The sequence below is a fragment of the Alexandromys fortis genome, unplaced genomic scaffold (genome assembly GCF_014885135.2).
Source record: "Alexandromys fortis isolate MF-2015 unplaced genomic scaffold, M_Fortis_MF-2015_v1.1 scaffold_127, whole genome shotgun sequence".
Lineage (NCBI taxonomy): Eukaryota > Metazoa > Chordata > Mammalia > Rodentia > Cricetidae > Alexandromys > Alexandromys fortis.
Genome location: NW_026068006.1, coordinates 585,261 through 604,521, shown reverse-complemented (window position 1 = coordinate 604,521; position 19,261 = coordinate 585,261). Strand labels below are relative to the sequence as shown.

At 42.9% G+C, this 19,261-nt stretch overlaps 1 protein-coding gene across 2 annotated transcripts in view; it reads right to left on the bottom strand.

The window, feature by feature from the left end:
• Positions 1-19,261, bottom strand: part of Ttc29 (tetratricopeptide repeat domain 29) — a 183,190-nt gene that overhangs the window by 113,988 nt on the left and 49,941 nt on the right. For both annotated transcript variants that reach the window (XM_050161518.1, XM_050161519.1), the window contains exons 7-8: positions 3,004-3,216; positions 61-146 (exon numbers count right to left, since the gene is read on the bottom strand). In XM_050161518.1, coding sequence (XP_050017475.1) covers positions 61-146; positions 3,004-3,216 — 299 coding nt within the window. The remainder of the gene's footprint in view (positions 1-60; positions 147-3,003; positions 3,217-19,261) is intronic.

The following is a 19,261-nucleotide window of genomic DNA, read 5'->3' as shown; positions in this document are numbered from 1 at the left end:
CTCTGATGTCAGACCCCACCCATCTCTTCTGACCTGATGATGACGTCATGTTTGACTTACTGTGAAAGCGGTTTCATATTCTCCAGCAGCCAGGTGGGCTGAGCCCAGGTAGAGAGCAGCTTCTCCCTCCATGCTCCTGTCATTTCCTGAAGTGGGAGGGAGAGAAGTCACCACGGTATTTGGGGACAGAGTCGCCACACAGACCCAAACCATCGCCAGTCAATGCAACAGTCACTCTTTTAAAAGCTTACACACATGGCTGGAGAGATGACTCCGTGGTTGAGAGCACTGGCTGCTCTTTCCAGAGGTCCTGAGTTCAAATCCCAGCAACCACATGATGGCTCACAACCATTTATAGTGGGATCTTCTCACATAAAGTTGTAATGCAGATAAAACACTCATATACAATAAATAAATCTTAAAAAAACTTGCACATATACCAATGATCTTTGAGACTAACCTTCATTTAAAAAAAGGCTGTGTGTGTGTGTGTGTGTGTGTGTGTGTGTGTGTGTGTGTGAGAGAGAGAGAGAGAGAGAGAGAGAGAGAGAGAGAGAGAGAGAGAGAGAGAGAGGAAAGAGATTTAGGTAAAACTCAATCTGGATCTCAAATGACAGGTTAAGGCACTTTAGCGTTATAATTATAAGGAGTTCTCTCTATACACACAGACACACAGCCTACTACATACTTTGCACATTCATAGAATGTTGATGTTCGTCTACCTTGTGTAGACCCACCATTGTCCAGCATGCCTGTGACAGCTTACATGAAACAACCAGCAACACGTAACAGCTTAACTGGTTACACACTCCTGCCAATCCTCTCCGTCTCCAACAGGATGCGTGATTAACAAGTTAAGGCTGTCAGTCTGGCTATGTTGAGTCCAGCATTCCTGGTGCAGGCTAATGTGGGAATGACCAGCAGAGCCTGCTTCCTGGTACAGCAGAGCCTGCACTGGGATGGAAAAATGCTTTCCTTCTCTACCCATGCTTTTTCCTTCCTAATTTCTGGGATATATTTGTTTTGCAATGACCCAATTCTTTCCAAAGGCAAGAGTGTGAAGGTGCAATGTGTGGTCCAGTATGAGGCGTGGCATACTGCGGATGCATGCACAGCTTGTTCATGTGACTATGGAGACGTTGTGTGTGAATTTTATGTATTAGAAACAACCATTAAAAATTCTCTTTAAAATAAGAATACTTTTTTTGCTTTCTGCCTTTAGATGTCACTGGCTTTCACACTCATCCAAATCCTGGAAACACAGATGTTGACAAATCCCTGCTGGCGTGTCTCTGCAGTGGCTTTAGGTATCTGAATCCTAGGTTCTGGGTGTCAGGAGTTAGCAATCCTCCTTGCTGTGTTCAGTCTCTCTACCCATTGAGTTACTGCTGGTGAGGATGTAAGATGCCAAGGCAGACAGACAGCAAATGCCTGGGACAGTACCTGCTTTGTTTTCAAGATATTTCACTGGCTATAGAAAACTATGATATAATGGAGGCAAAAGTTTCTGTCCTGCCCAGTCCCACAGCCATTCAGGCACAAATAAACACACAGAGGTTTATAGTAATTATAAATTGCTTGGCCTATTAGCTCAAGTTTAATATTAACTAGCTCTTACAACTTAAATTAACTCATAATTCTTATCTATGTTTAGCCACGTGACTTGGTACCTTTTCTCACTAAGGTGTTCTCACCTTGCTTCCTCTGCATTGGACTCTCTGCCTTTCCTCTCCCCAGAATTCTCCTTGTCTGGTTGCCCTGTCTATACTTCCTGCCTGGCTACTGGCCAATCAATGGGTTCTTTTTTTTTTTCTTTCTTGTGATTCTTGTGCAACTTTCTGTGTGATCAAAATTTGCTGTTGACATTGATCCAAGTGCTCAGGATTTGTGTCCCCTTTACTCCCTCTAGAGATGATATAGACCATCATTTATGCAGAAGCAGTTAATCTGATGGAATTTATCTTTCAGTGATAAGGATTTTCTTTAAATATTTCAACTAAGGTTATTTAAATAAAATAACAGAAGAACAAATGAACTCAAATGTTTACTTTTCCTCTAAAATAAATTAAAATCATACCACAAGACCAGTCCTGTTTTACCCCAAATAAGCCATCAGCTGCTTATCAAATGAATTCATTAAATATGTCCATGAGTCAGTAAACTTTAGTTCAAGACTGTAGCTTCTTTTTCTCCTTCATGAAAAAACTAGTCTATTAGAAGATTACTGTGTGGTGATGTAGTAATGAAAGGGGTGTTTTTCTCTGCATGTTATGATTTAAAAGTTTAAAAGAAAATGCTTCATTTTCATTATGCTTATACAAATAAAGATGCTATAAAACATTAAGGGTGTGAGCTATTTTCCTAAAAGTATTCTTACTGCTTAGAGTGTGAATGAGAATCACGTGGGCATCCTGGCAGCCTGCAGATGCTGATGCTGCCAGTCTGGGGTGGGGCAGAGTGTGACTTTTATAGTATGCCTCCTGGTGATGTTGAGAGCGCTAATCCAAAGGCTGAGGTTTGAGAGGGGCAAAGGTCTAAAGACATTAGAGTGTTATTTCCTTGTTACTGCTAACTAAATATTTACCACAGTTTCCCAAGGATCTGACTATAGGGAATTTATAAACAATAAAAGGTTTCTCAGATTGAAAAAAAATACACAACCTATACACACCCACCCCACCCCAACCACCCCCCACCCCCCACGCACACACATTTACAAATGATCTTATCTCCTCTTTGTGAATTCCTTGTTTTACAACAGTACCCCCCAGTGAATTGTAATTTTGGAAATAAAGCTTTCAAGAAACTAATGGATATCTCATTGTCAGCATTAAGGGCTCTCCTTCTGCCTTACAGCAAAATCTGAAAGCGTATTGATGGCATTTGTCTTTGCATTTCATAGGAAATAATTACCCTAACACTTGACAATTTTTACTCCTCTCTCGGGAGAACCAGTGTCTGTCCATTAAAGAAATCAGTGTGAGAGCACTCTCTCCCACCCACCTTCTTTGGCTATTTCAGAAGCTTTCATTAGAATTTTGATGGCCTGTTTGTACTCTTTGTTTTCCAACATTCTGTCTGAGAGCAATCTGTAGGTCCTCACGAGACTTTCACAGGCGAGCAAGTTGAGATAGTGGCCTGTCTCATCCTTCCATATCCGGCCCTGCGTCAGTTCATGGAAGGCTTCATAATGCTGGGCAGCTTCCAGCAGCTCACCTGAAGAATAAGAGCCATTCATAAATAGAAAGCACAGGCCAGAAACTTGTTTTCAAAATTTTGCATGTGTCTTCGAATTACTCATAAACGGGGAGACACGGGGATACATGTGTCGACATTGCTCATAAAGGGTAGGGAGAGATTCAGGGGAACGTGGTTCAGGCCTCAGATCTCAGCACTGAACTCTGGTGAGACATCTCCAGGGGGGGGTGACCTCGGCTGGTGGAAATGACGGCCATTGCGCAAGTCCTGAAACAGCATGAAGATCCATCAGTGTTACGGCCTCCCTAAGTTGACTAGTGTCTCAGGCACTGCGTGCGTTCTCCATTTAACTGCAGTGTGATGCCGTGGAATCCACATGGCTCCATTTTACAGAAGGGAGAGGAGAGGCTCAGCTCCACATTGTGTGTCTAGAGGGCGTAGAACTGTGAAGGCTTCTCCAGAGCCTGTGCTTGTCACCATTATTGCTTTCTGGAGGTGGTGCCTGACTCACTCCTAGGGAGCATTTAGGCATCGTGAGAGGCGTACACCAGTTACACACTTCAGACGACACAGTGGCTTTTAAGCCTGCTTCCCGGAGACTGAAGGAGGCACCTCCATCATCTGCCTAGATCTGGATGATGTCCCGGATGCTATCCTACCAGTCACTCCCGAATGTTTCTTCTCAAATCTCAAACTCTAAATTAGCCTTAAGCCATTTCATTCCTTAAAATCTGCGAAAGTCTGTTTCTGGGAGAGCGGTCTGCAGGCCACACTGCAGATGTACTTTAGATGATAACTCCCTTCAGGCACACTCCTGCACGCCGGCAGCACAAGCAGCTGTGGCAGCAGCAGGTGACACACAGCACTGCTCTAAGCTAGGCCAACCCACCCAGGCATTTCAACTGCAGCAGCCAAAAGGAGCAAAGGTTCATAATTCGGCTTTACTCCCTTTTTGTTTGTTTGTTTGTTTAGGCTAATTACTACCAGACTCCATGTCTTAGTTTACTATTCTGTCAAACAGGCATGGAGTGAAGCTATTCAGAATTAATTAAAGCACATTTAGTGTATTATGGAGTTAGTGTGTAAAATAAGCATAGAAGTGTTAACAGTGGGCATAGTAATAGCATTTCTACAATAACTAACAATCAGTTGCAATATAGTCACTATAGTTATACTTTAATTCAGTTTATCCTGCACAATATAAGAATTAGTGTTTCTAACAATATTACCATGACAGTTTAAATTAACCCTCATGTTTCCTACTAGGAACACTACATTTCCTCAAGTTACTTCACTGCATGGTGCATGTTGAAGGAGCTGAGGGCTGCATTCCTGCTCCCCGGCTCCTGGCCGCCAGCTAGCTTATGCCCCAAATAACAACACACAAATTGTATTCATTTAAACACTGCCTGGCCCATTTCCTCTAGCTTCCTACTGGCTAATTCTTACATCTTGATTTCCCATTCCTATTTATGTGTGTAGCACCCCAAGGTGCGCTTACTGGGAAGATTTTAGCCTACGTCCATCCTGGGTTGGAGCTTCATCGCATCTGCCCGGGAGAGGGGAGCACAGCATCTTGCATCTCTGACCTCACTTCCCTTCTTCCCAGCATTCTATTCTGTCTACTCCACCCACCTAAGGGATGGCCTATCAAATGGGCCAAGGCAGTTTGTTTATTGACCAATGACCTTCCTCCATCAGGTACAGGCAGGCTTGGTGCTGCCTTGACTGATTATATGACCTGCCAACATTTGTTATACTGACTTTGATATTACCTGGATAACCCCAGCACACACCTGGATAACCCCAGCACACACCTGGATAACCCCAGCACTCGGGAAACTGCTGTCTGAGAATCGGATTATAATAGGAGACTATCTTAGGCAGCATGGCCAGACAGGGTCTCAAAAAATACATCAAAAATAAGAGTGACATTTCCAAAGACAGGTGAAACAAGTGGAGATTCCCTAGCGATTAAGTGGCAGCAGAATACAGTAAAGTCAGCCAGAAGGAGTCCTTACCTTGTAGGCTGGGGTTGGGAGCAAACCAGAGGGCAAGGAGTCCTGAAGACTGTTTGGAAACCTATCATAAAGCCTTGGAGGAAGGAGAGCACACAGCTCTAAACTGAATTGCCAAAGAATATTTCATTTCATAGGCTTTACAATGAATGAAAAAACCCGAGGATGGAAATGATCAGAATGGGCTGAGGTCCTGTCCGCCTTCCCTGTGAGCCACTCTTCCCTCCTTGCTCCTGACTTTTGAGGGTTGTTAGGTTTCTGGACAACTCACATGTGTAAGGAGGAATAACGCCTGGGAGGCTTTGGGTACTGGTCACTATGAAAGACCAGCTTGGGGTAATCAGAAAGAATCTTTTTTGTGTGAATTTATGGTTTTCTAGAGCTTTGGGGTTAGCATCAGGGGATTGCCTAGTTCAAGACTGTCTGGGAGTCAGGTCTCAGAAGGCTGGGGTTGCAACCTCCACGGAAAAAGGGTCTAAGACGCTTGGATGAAAGAACCAGGAAGTAGCCTTTCCTGGTGGAGTAAGGCTTTGATAACAAAGGCTTTCTCCCTCACATATTATCCTTCAAATGTCCCCCGACTGGCAGAGATGTAATCTCCAAGTTTTCACTGATGAGGAAATGGAGGCTCATAAAGAGTAAATGACTGAAGTCTCTAAACCACATTTAAAACTTTTTTATGGTTAGAGGTTGAATTCCTGGTCACCAAAGCCCCGTATAACCAGTTCTACCACATCAGTTATGGCGTCACAAACTGTCAGAAACCGAAGTTGTCTCCCTTGAAACTGCAGCCGACATCTCCATGAATGAAGCAATGCTTGAGTTAATGCTCCCTGGTCTCTTCTAGACCCCTAATGTGTTCGCTCAAACCAGACCATCCCTGTAACCGGTACCAAAAAAGGAAGTGACAACCCATCATGCCTTCCTGAATACCCAGATTTATAATCAGCACCATTCAAATTCTGTTTTCTCCTCAACCATGTGGGGATTCCTTAGGGACACTTTGAAGTCTTTGGAAGTCCCACATGTTGTGACTTCAGCCAACCAGTGATGGCTTCAGTCCCACCTGTCACTGCTTTGGCGCTGCTGAGGTGGATTCCTGGGGTTCTGATCAGCTGCTTCCAGCAGAAGAGTTTGCCTAGGAGGAGAGCTTTCCAGTCCTCCCACAGAAGGTTTCAGTCCTTACATTTTTTTATCTTAATTAAGGGAGCCATCTTAGGGTTGGCAAGGGACTTGGAGCTAGAGGGGCTCCCAGGTGCCCAGGGCGATGTCCCCAGTTAGTTCCTTGGGCAGCTGAGGATAGTGAACCTGAAATGACCCTATCCTATAGCCATACTGATGAATATCTTGCATATCACCATAGAACCTTCATCTGGTGATGGATGGAGATTGAGACAGAGACCCACTCTGGAGCACTGGACTGAGCTCCCAATGTCCCAAGGAGGAGCAGAAGGAGGGAGAACATGAGCAAAGAAGTCAGGACCACAAGGGGTGCACCCACCCATGGAGACAGTGGGGCTGATCTATTGGGAGCTCACCAAGGCCAGTCCTTACATTTCTTAATAGAAGCAAATAAAGCAATAAAGATTTGATTCAAAGGACCACAAGCACACAATGGCTAGAGGCTGGCCAGAACTCGAAAGCACTCTTTATAATATGGTATATACTTGACTTAAAATATTAAAAGGTAAGCCTATGGCATGATACGAGCTTAGTAATTTAAATGTAGTTACTCCCTTGAAGTAGGATCAACAATGGTATGATTTCCGTCCAATCTATCTCCAATGGCAACAAAGACCTAAGCAATTATTTAATGTTATGACTAAGTGTTCTGATGCCATTCGAATAGGTATCTATTGACATATAACGCCTACTGCTTTTATCTGAAAACTTACATAATGTTACTAAAGTTTGGCAAAGGCCATAAACAAAACTCCTTTTGACCAAGCTAAGTGCAAACACCAATGAAGACCGCAAACAGTGCCTTAGTTCTTTTTCTTTGCTGTGGTAAATGCCATGACCTAGGCAATTTAGATCAGAAAGGGTTCATCTGGGATAATAGTTCCAGAGGGCAAGAGTCCATTATGGTGGAGTGGAGGCAGCCAGGGCCAGGCATGGTGGCTGGAGCAACTCTTCAGTGATATACTTCCTCCAACAAACCTACACTGCCCCAAAGCTCCCCAACGGCGCCATTAATTGAGGACCAAGTGGAGGATATCTCATTGAAACCGCTACAGCTAAATTTTCAAATCTGGCTCATAACATTCTTTATAACTCCCTTGAAGTGCTCATAAATAACTCACCCTTCCTTTCCAAATAAAATTTAGCATATCGGGACATGGAGAGATCTTTCTAGACCCCGCCATCAGTCTTAGAATAGTAAGGATGAGCAGGTGATACAAGAGTCTAAGGTGGTCAAGTGTGGGCATTATTTTCCACGGAGGAACAGGAACAGAGGGAGGGAGAATCCGGTATCACAAAATAAGACTTAGTAGAAAGCTCATATCTGTTAAAGTCTCCTGAGGGAGGAGAGTTTTGATCACATGGGCAGCAGGATCATCAGCAAATCTTCAGCCCTGTAACATCAGGGTAGCAGTCAGTGAGAGCACTGCTGAGCTGTGTGCCTGCAGGCCATGGTTCTACGTCATGCAGCAACGGGCCACACTCCTTCACGTGAGTCAGGGGAGAAAACAGCCGAACTGTCACTGGGATGAAAGGCAGCCATCATAGACACGGCCGGTGTCCATTTATTTACAAACCACAAAGTAGACTGCAAATCACATCTTAGGAGAGCCTTGTGAACACCCGTGTGGGACAGCAATATCTAGATAGAGACAGAAGGTGGCCCAAGCTTCGATTTTATTTTATTTTGCTTTTAACAATTATACAACATCTACATAAGCAATAAAGACTTTGGCATGCATTTATAGTTTTTCACCTCAAGCAAAGCATGCTCCTAAAACCATCACACTCATTGTATTTAAGACTCACACAAACAAGAAATCCACACACTTATTTAAAAACACAAACAAAAGCCAAACAACGCTGCTGTAAACTGCAAAATGCTTGGTAGGATGTTAAGACAAACACAATGTGGAGAAAATACAATTTTATATATTTGGATATTACCCAAATTGTGGCTTTCCCTCTCTGCACACCATCTCTGGAAGTTTATAGATATTTGTTGTCTCACAGCAGATGTCTAGAACAAATATTAAGTAAAGGAAAATGTATATGATCTCCCCCATTTTCGTTTTTTTTTAAAGTAGGAAGATTGACTAGATATTAACACAAATGGGTTTAAATGTGAAGCTGCCATAAAGGCAGGAACATAAATGTAATTCTCCCAGCCGCTATTTTGATGCACATTTTTGATTCCATGAATATTTTATGAAATGGCCCAAACTAAAGCCATATAACATTCCTGCATTACTGATGCTTGCGCCCGTAAGCTACGAACATTAGAGGCATGATTGAATGCATTAAAATGAACTCATTCAGCAGTGCATTGATTACTTGAAGGGGGAGGGAAACAAGGGGAAGAAAGAAGAAAAAAGAAAGAAAGAAAGAAAAAGAAGTTGTTCCACTTCAGGAAAACGGCAGACACTTGGAGTCTGAAAGACAGGGGGGTGAGGCAAGTATGAATACAATAACGTTTAATAACGTGTTACTCATGCTAGCCTGACATTAATTAGGCAATGTGTTAATTATGTCCAAAGATGGCTGCCGGTATTGTTCAAGTAATTTGAAATGTCACAGCCCTCAGATGCAAAGGCCTGTCCTGCTTTAGCTCCATACATCAGCAAGTCTGAGAGTAACTATTTGTTTTTCTATCAACTCGTACATTTGCCAGTAAAAACAACAGTGCAAAAACAATTGCACAAAAATAATTTGACAGGTCCATGAGACCCGTTTCCTCAGTGACTTGGGCATATATTGTAAGCATATTTAGTTCTAAATTGTGTGCATTTGTTGAAGACTTTAGGGAAATATCCCACTTTAGTTTAAAACAACAACCTAAGGAACAATAAAGCTTTATGTATATTGTGTTGTATTTCAATCTGGAACCACTGGGCCATCTTTGGCATACGTTACTGTCCTGTATGATGTAGACATAGAATGTGCTAGAAGCATTAGTCAGCAGCAACAAAATGAGAAAAATGCTACCGCCCTGACATAAAAACAAAAGACATTGCTTTTCATTTTGGCTTAACTGCAAAAGCAATTTACATCATCTTTCCATATTTACATTCAATTATAACGATTATGACGGCGCTACACATGCTGGTTTAGCTGAGGCTCACTATCCTGCCGATGGGAAAGACAGAATTCCATCGCTCATCTCCAGTGTATGCCATGGCAAAATGGAAGGCCATTGACAAAGGTTTGCTTCCACACTCAGTAACAATAAGAACCCTAACAACAGGACAGGAAGTGTGCCCTTTCAAGGAGCCACTGTGAGATGCAGGGAGGAAACTTAGCGAGCTAACTGTTTCTTTTCAACAGATTTCAGGTGGGCTTGTGTGTGTGTGACTGTGCATGTGTGTTTGTGTCTGTGTATGTTTATGTATGTGTATGTGTTTCTCTCTGTGTGTACGTGTGTCTCTTTCTGTGTGTATGTGCATCTCTGTGTGTGTATACTTGTGTCTCTTTGTGTGTACGTGTCTCTCTGTGTGTGCATGTGTGTCTCTGTATGCATGTATGTATGTCTCTCGGTATGTGTATGTGCGTCTCTGTGTGTATTTGTGCCTCTCTGTGTGCTGTATGTGTAAATCTGTTTCTCTGTGTGTGTATGTGTGTGGGGGTGTGTGTTGGAGTCAGAGGGGAAATTCACAAGGCCTTTATTATGATGATGATCACATCGGATCAGGGTAAAGCCTGCCTTGACCTTCACAGCCCCTGGAGGAGGTGTTTGTTGCTAACAGTTGCTGTTTTGATATTTAGGTAGCCCAGGTGTGCTCAGTGCACACATGCCACTGCCAAATGCCAACAGTTGCTGTCTGAGTTTGGGGATAGATACAAAGTGCCTCACCCCCAAAGGTGTGCTTATGAGCTGCTGGCTTTGGGAAAAGAGACGCTTTGGGATTTGTCCTAATCAAAGGATTGATGCCTTGGCAGATCCAAACTATGATGGTATTTGGAAGTTGTGTCTGATTGGAGGAAGAGGCCCCAGGGTCCTGGAAAGACTCATCTTGCCATGGATTCTGTTGTTTTCCTCTCTGCTTCCTGGCTTCCACGCAGTGAGCAGCTCAGCTCCTTGCAGCTCTCTCTAACATGAGGTCCTATCTCACTTCCAGCCCAAAGCCGATAAACTTCTGAAACCACGACCCAAGACAAGCCATTACCCTTTAAATTGTCTCTCTCGGTATGTGTCACAGCTGTAATAAGTCTGACTAATACATTTTCTTTGCTCTTAAAAAATGCATAAACAAGCCAAGCAGTGGTGGCACACACCTTTAATTCCAACACTCGGGAGGCAGAGACAGGTGGATCTCTGCGAGTTAGAGGCCAGCCTGGTCTACAGAGCAAGTTCCAGGTCACCAAGGATTGTTACGCAGAAAAACCCTGTCTTGAAAAACAGAGAGTGAGAGAGAGAGAAAGTATAAACTGAAGATATCAGATTGTCTCAAAATTAAAACAAACACCCCCCCCCCAAACATCAAACACTGGGTTCAAGCCTTAGCACCACCAAATCCTGGTGTGATGGTACACAGCTGTAATCCAGCTTTTGGAAGGTGGAGGCACGAGGATCAGGAATTCAAGGTCAGCTCTAGCTACATATTGAATTTGGGGCTACCCTGGGTTACATGAGACTCCATCTCTAAGACAAAGATAAAACATTTGTAGAATTTGTATACGTAGAATCAGTATTTCTCATGAAGAAACCTATGGAACGTCTAGTCCAGTTTTCTTTAGATAACATTACTTTACGTTCATGGTTTTACCTTATTTGAAAATCCCTATTATAGTTTTAAAGTCTTTTTAAAATATCAAGCAATAACAACAGAAAAGCCCTAGAAATTTAAGGCAGTATTTTGTGCACACGAGGCCAGTGCGGTACTGGTCACTGAGCTGCATGCTCGGACACTCACACGTGTCCTTAGGCACACAAGCCTGCAGATCAAGGTCTCAGATGGACTTTAGCACTAACGAGGGACCTCCCATTAGTTTTAGCGGCATTGCTCTTACCTGCAATCCACACTGCTCATGGTTTTAAATAAACTACATTCAGCCTGCTTTGAATACATTTCTATGAGCAAAGAGAAAGACGTAGGAGACTATTTGCCAGACTCTGCCAGCACGTGAGTGAGGGGAGCGGGCAGAGGCGGGCAGTGAGGAACAAGAGAGCAAGCTGTTCTCCACATCTTCGTTGGGTGGGTAATGAACATGCTATTTGGGATATTGCAAAGAGAAAATCAATGAACAGACTGAAAATGTTTGATTTAGGTGAGTGTGAAAGAGATAAACCACATAGTTGGCCACTTACTTGCCAGGCACACTAGTAAATGATTCTCATGACAGGTTTTTCCTCCCCTCTTCCCTCCCTTCCTTCTTGTCCTCCCTCCCTCCGTCCTTCCCTCCTTCCCTCCCTCCCTCCTTCCCTCCTTCCCTCCCTCCCTGTCTCCTCATTTGACCCTGAGGATTAGCATCTATGTGTCCACACCTTGGTCTATAGTAACAGCCTTAGTGACTGTCTTGCTTGCTGTTGATGGCAGGGATGGCTGCTGATGGTGCAGAAGAGGGAAGACAGGCCTTGGTTTCAGATTTGAGCTCCAGCATCAGGACCCAATGACCCTTTCACAAAGCCTGCAGAGCTGCCCTCTGAAACCCGACACCAGCTCAGCTCAGTTTAGCTGCAGATCTTGTGGAAAAGATGGTGTCAACCCATGCTGATACCCATACTTCACAGACTCAATGACTTTTGCTACAAGGTTGTCTGTGTTTTAATTTATTTGTCTATTGTCTGTTTTCCTCTTCCCTTTCCCCTTCCCTCCTCTCTACTCCTCACCCCCACACACACCTGTTCTTTTCTCTTTTCCTTTCTTTGATATGGAAGAGCATTCCTCAACCCGTGGACTGCTACTGAAGACTCTAATTAGAAAGTATTTGCTCTCCTCTGGTCCTTGGAAGGCACGCCTCTCTGCAGATGCAGTTTGGAGCAGTGCTTCTCAGTGGCAGAGGAAACATAGGCCCAGGGCATTTACCTGCCTCAGAGATGGCTGCGGGCTTGGTGCAGCCAGCCAAGGCCCCTTGCAAAGCCTTCAAACAGCCCTGCTGCAGAGGCAGCAGCACCCCTGAACCAGGCAGGGCTTCCTCTCTGTGCTACTCGTTAAGCAGTAAATAATTAAAACACCCTGAAAAAGACAGGTAAAATACAAGCCACAATGTCAGGAACGCAGACATGAAAGAGAAAGGGGAAGAAAATGAACTAAAAAAAAAGCCATGAAATAATTCATTTGGAGCTTTAATAAAGTTTCATTGCAGTCTTGTTTAAAGATATATCAGACTTCAGGGATGTAACCCAATTACATTTTTATTCTAAGTTCCATTCAAAGATCTCGGACTTTGATTCTTTTACACAGATCAAACATGGTATAATTTTCTCTTGGCTATCAATACTTAAAAAGAATCTCTTCATTAAATCCTGGAAGGTCTTCCGCGTGTGTACACAGCGCAGATGGGTGCTAAACTGACAGAGCCCAAAAGGGGACAGTTCCTCTGTGCAGAAACAGCAGCCTGAGCCCAGGTGGTGTCCTTAGAAAAGTTTGAGTGCGCGAGCTGTGAGGTGCCTCAGTCCAGCAGTGTCTGATCACATGGATCTCGGAAAATGTGATAGGAGTCTCACCCACAACTAACTGCTGGGGTTTCCAGCAAAAACGAAGTGTGTGACGAAAGAGCTGGCAGTTTTGAGTCTGTCAATGGCACATTCGCCCCAGGGAGGGGTTCTGGACAGTCCTGCTCTTTTCTGAGCAATCCCCCACTCCGCCCTCTCCCCTCGCCGTGCTCTGGGTCTCCTGTGTTTGCATGGCTTTGTGACCTCTCCCTCCTCCTCACTAGCAAACAGAGACACTTCTGGGGCACTGTCCTCCAAAACATGTTTAAGATGCAGTTTCAAAAGCAATTTATAGGCAGATGTCTGGATTTGCTTATTTTACTTATCTGGAGGCTGGGCTTGAACCTAGGGCTTCATGCATGCCAGGCAAGCACTCTGACAACTGAACTACTTCCTGAGTCCTAGGCTTTATTTTTAACTATGAGACAGGAAGGAAAATTCTCCAGGAACCGGCTTGGTTGTACAACAGGTGTGGCTAGGACTTGGCTACACTATCAGGAAAACCCACAAAGAGCTTTGCAAGGTGTCCTGGGAGATTGCTTTGTTTCCACTTTTCCCCCCTCCTTCAGATACCTGAAGTGCCCACGAATACATTTATGTTTTCAAGACTAATGCTTTGAACATAGTAAAAATGACAATTCTGCCAGGAGTAATCTATAGATTTGATGCAACTACAATCCCCAACAAAATTCCAAGACAATTATTTACAGACTTGAAAGAACAATCCACAATCTCATATGGAAAAACAAAACATGCAGGATAGCAAAAACAATCTTGAACACTAAAAGAACTTCCAGAGGTACCAGTATCCCTGATTTCAAGCTGTAGCACAGAGCTAACGTAATAAAATCTACATGGTGTTGACATAAAAACAGGCAGGAGAATGAGTGGAATAGAATTGAAGACCCAGATGTAAATCCACACACCTATACTTGAGTTTTGATAAAGAAGCCAGAAATACACAATGGCAATAAAAAAAAAAGCATTGTCAACAAATAATGGTTTAAAAAGACAGCATCTTCAACAAATGGCGCTGGCATAACTGGATGTCCGCATGTAGAAGAATGCAAATAGATCCATATTTATCACCCACCCTCCACAAAACCCAAGTCCAAGTGGACCAAAGACCTCAACTAAAGCCAGATACACTAAACCTGATAGAAGAGAAAGTAGGAAATAGCTTTGAACGTATTGGCAGAGGAGACAACTTCCTGAACAACACACCAATAATGGAGACTCTAAGATCAGCCATTAAAAATGGGATCTCATGAAACGGAGAAGCTTCTGTAAGGTAAAGAACAAAACACCAAAATGGTACCCTATGGAATAGGAAAAGTTATTTGCCATCCCTATGTCTGTCAGAGAGCTAATTTCTGAAATATATAAAGAACTCTAGAAACTAGACACCAAACCCCCAAATTTAAAAATTTAAAAATGGGGTACAGTTCTAAACAGAGATTTCTCAACAGAAGAATCTCAAATGACCGAGAAACACTTTAAGGAGATTTTCAACGTCCTTAGACATCAGGGAAATGCAAATCAAAATGATTCTGAGATTCCATTTTACACCTGTCAGAATGGCCAAGATCAATAACACAAGTTACAACTCATATTGGAGAGGATGTAGTGTCAAGGGGAATCCTCTTCCATTGCTGGTGGGAGTGCAAATGTGTACACTATTAAAATCACTGTAGCTGTTCCTCAGAAAGATGGGAATCTCTCTACCCTAAGACCCACCTACAAAGGAACCTCCACCATACCACAAGGACACTTGCATAACTACACTCACAATAGTTTTATTCATGAAGCCCAGAAACTACAAACAACCTTGATGTCCCCAAACTGAAGAATGGATAAAGAAAATATGGTACAGTAACACAGTTGGAGTATTACTCAGCTGTTAAAATCAATGACATCAGAAAATTTGCAAGCAAATGGATGAAACTAGAAAAAAAATCATCCCGAGTGAGGCATCCCAGATCCAGATTGATATGTACTTACATATAAGTGGATATTAGCTGTTAAGCAAAGGATAATCATTCTGCAACCCATAGACTCAGAGAGGTTAAGTAACAAGGAAGGCAGAGTGGGGATTGGAGGAGGGGAGTGGAGTGGCGTGGATCCCCAGGGAAGGGAAGATAGAGTAGATTTTGTGGGTGGACTGGGGTGGGTGGGAACTGGAAGGATGAAGTCGGAGAGAGATATACAGAGATTACCGAGGGAGAGCGTATGTGAAAGACAGCTGTAATTCAGAGTGTGTGTGTGTATGTGTGTGTGTGTGTGTGTGTGTGTGTGTGTGTGTGTGTGTGTGATGTGGAAACCTAGTACAGTGGAAACTTCCTGAGCCTATGAGGGTGACCCTAGTGAAAACTCCTAGCAATGGAGGATACAGAACCTGAACAGGCATCTTCTGTAACCAGGCAAGACTTCCAGTGGTGGGAATGAGACACCAACCCAGCAACAAAACCTTCAATCTACAACCTGTCCTGCCTGCAAAATGTGCTGAAGTAATGGTCACTCAGAACTGTGGGAGTGACTGGTCTAACTTGAGACTCACATGACAAGAGGAAACCCATGATTAACATTGCCTGGATAGTCAGGAACTAGAAGCTGAATGGCCCAGAGACCTAGGGTAGAACCAAATATGACTTGAAAAAAAATCAATGAAAATGATTCTAATGATAGTCTGCTATACTCATAGATGAATGCTTACTCCAATCGTTATCAGAGAGGCTTCCTCCAGTAACTGATGGGAACAGATGCAGACACCCACAGACAAATACTTGACAGATCTTGAGCAACCCCACAGAAGAGGGTGAGGAAGGATTGTAAGAGCCAGAGGGTCAAGGACACCAGGAGAACATAGCCCACAGAGTCAACTAAGCAGGGCCCATAGGAGCTCACAGAGCCTGAAGCGGCAGTCATGGAGCCTGCATGGGTCTTCAATAGGTCCTCTGCATATACACTGTGGTTGTTCAGCTTGGAGTTTTGTGGGATTCCTAACAGTGGGAGTGGGGGTGTCTCTGACTCTTTTGTCTGCTCTTGGGATCCTTTTCTTCCTATTGGGTCACCTCATCCAGCCTTGATATAGGGTTTGTGCCTAGTCATGCCATATTCAGTTGATATCCCTGGGATATCAACTCCTCTTTTCTGAAAGGAAACAGGAGGAGTGGATCTGGAGCAGAGGGGAGGTAGAATTGGGGCTGAGAGGAGTGGAGGGAGGGGAGGCTACGGTTGAGAAGTATGGTATGGGAGAATAACAAAGAGTAGCCGGACGTTTTGCTCAGAAGGCTCTGCCATTCTAAGTGCCGTTTTCTTTCGCATGGAAGGGAGGTTTCACTGCAATAAAATTTTAAATTGATGGCAATTTAGATAGAGAATAAAGTCTTTCAAAGCCCCAAATACTCCTACAATGCTTGTCAACAATCTATTAGCTGCAAATAACGCAAACACTGTTGCTCTCACTACTGTTAGCACGTGAATAAAATGCTAGGATTTAGAGATATGTATCACTCTACTTAATGTGACCAATTCATGCAAGTTTACCAGTAACTTGCCTGATTCTAACCCCCAAAGCCTTGAGTCCCAGGGACTCCGTGTATTTTGGGGAATCTTAGATGGTGCCAATTATCCTATCTATGACCCACGATACAAATAAACTTTGAAACTAGAACTCAACAAAACAGAAAAGTGGCTTCTAGCAAGACGCATGTGTGCAAAAACATCAGCAGCAAGACACAAGCGTGCAAAACAGCAGCAAGACACATGTGTGCAAAAAACAGCAGCAACCAAGCTGAAACTACTGGGGGAAAAAATCTTAAAATATTCCTAGCAACAAGATCATTCATCATAAAAATTGACTTATTTTGCTCAAGTTTTATGCTAATCTTTTCTATACCCATTCATATTTTTTTTACACAGTTGTAAAGAACGATGTAGTTTTCTTCTGATTCTTATTATTTTATAAGGATTCCTTTTCATGCTGTGTGTTTTCATAACAGCATCCTGAAATCACATATATTACATTCCAAAACCATTTCAGCGAGTCACAATACCTCCACCAATACACAGTTACCTTTTCCTTTTTAAATTTTAGGAAGTATTTAATTATTCCAGTGAGTTTTTAAGCTACTGATTCTCCTGCTAGCCCGCTCTATTTCTTCTTCAGCTATTAGCCTTTCCTGTGAAGTTAAACCATCAGAAAATGTTCTTGGGTGATACACTTTTCACGAGGAATACATCCGCCCCCTCTTCCTTACGTGTATGTGTGATATGCGTATACAAATATAAAGTTTGTATTTATATGCAAAGATAAAGTTTTCATGGATTTCCTCTCCCCGCTGACCTCTGACGACTAATTGTTCCTCCCATGTAGTGTCCTTTGCATTTATCCAGCTAACACAGCACATTCCAGGGCTGTGCAATTCTCTCCACCCCAGACTAGATTCCCCTGTCCTGAGTTACTCCATCCACAGCGAGTAAGCAGCCTGATTTCCACTGTGTTTCAGGGCTGGACAGGAAACCCTGTCTTCTATAGGAGACAGACAAGCCCTCTTGTTCCCACTGACTGGCTTTCCCAGTCTTTCTCCTCTCTCACTTGCTCTCCATCTCTGGAAGGGCTCTATGCTGTACTAATTTTCAGAGAGCTAGCTTTTGTCAAAAAAAAAAAAACCCTGCTTTTTAAAAATTCAGATTGTGTAGAAGTGTTGCCAGCATACATGTATCTGTACCACAGGAAAGCAGTGCCTGCAGAGGTCAAGGGAGGCATCAATCACTATCTTAGAACTGGAGTTGTAGATGGTTATAAACCACAAGGTAGGTGCTGGGAACCAAACCCAGGTCCTCTGCAAGATCAGTAACTGTTTCTGAGATGGAGCTATCTCTCGGTCTTTTAAAAAGCACTTTTATAATGTGCCATCTGGATAGTCCAGAGGGTAGCATGCACTGAGGAATGAGAGGGTTTAGCGCTGGTGTCTACTGTGCCATGACATACTTGCTAACACTGCACTGGATTCCTGGGCTGGGGTAGGGCTGAGCACAGAAGCAAGAAGACCAACTGTTTGATTGGGTAACAAATGCAAGATGACTTAAAAAGTGAGATAGAACACTTATATTCTTGCTGGGCAGTGATGGCACATGCCTTTAATCACAGCACAAGGAGGCAGAGGGCAGTGAATTTCTGTGAGTTTGAGTCCAGCCTGGTCTGTGGAGCAAGTTCCAGAACAGCCAGGGCTACACAGAGAAACCCTGCTTTGAAAAAACAAAAATAAACAATAACAACAACGCCCCCAAACATTTACATTCTTAGTTTTATCTGAGCCTTCCTCTTTCAGACACCTTTTCTTATTATAATTTTTATAAGTATAGATCAAGGACAAAATAAAACCAAAGGGAGCCTTGCAAGGTGACTGTTGACCACCTGCACTGGGAGGCGGTGGAGGGCAGAGAGGAGACACTGAGGAAACAAACAGTTTGGAAAAAACTACATCCAAATTCCCCAAATGTTTGCCTATAAATGTTTGTTTTCATTTAAAGGAGGTTGATTATAAATTGCTAATGGTCACAATCAATGATTTTCTGAATAAAAAATAGATATGATATAGAAATGACTACTTTGCATTGGTATGTATCTATTGATACAAATTCAAGGTCAGTCTTGTCATGCACTATACAAACACACACACATATATTTCTTCTCTTGTTTAAGGTATTATGTTTATACAGCTCATTTAAAAATGTAATGTATAATTAAAAACTACAGATTAATAGGTAGTCATTTATGATAGTCAAACTTATAGTCACGTTAATTAGGCTTTCTAGATATACATAGATATATTTCAGTTGGATATATAATCTTCAATACTTCAAAGACATACAGAATATGGCACTTACAATGTTTTAAAAACTTAGACTTTTCTTGACAGTGAGACATGTCTGCTTCTGGCATCACCAATGACTTCAGAGAAACTGATGGCCATCTAAGAAACTCATTATGGAATTTGCCTTCAGTGTGAAATGACTAGTCATTTGGGCAAGAAACTGCTCTTTCCTGAACTGCTTGATGGTCTGCTGTATGAACTATTCATGCAGGACTCACAGAAAAATGACTGCTGAACTTGCCTAAAGAAGGCACAGGATCCCGTTACTGCAGCAGGGCTGCCCTGTTCCATATGTCTGGGATGTTGATGTTTCCAAGAAAAGATAAGACCAC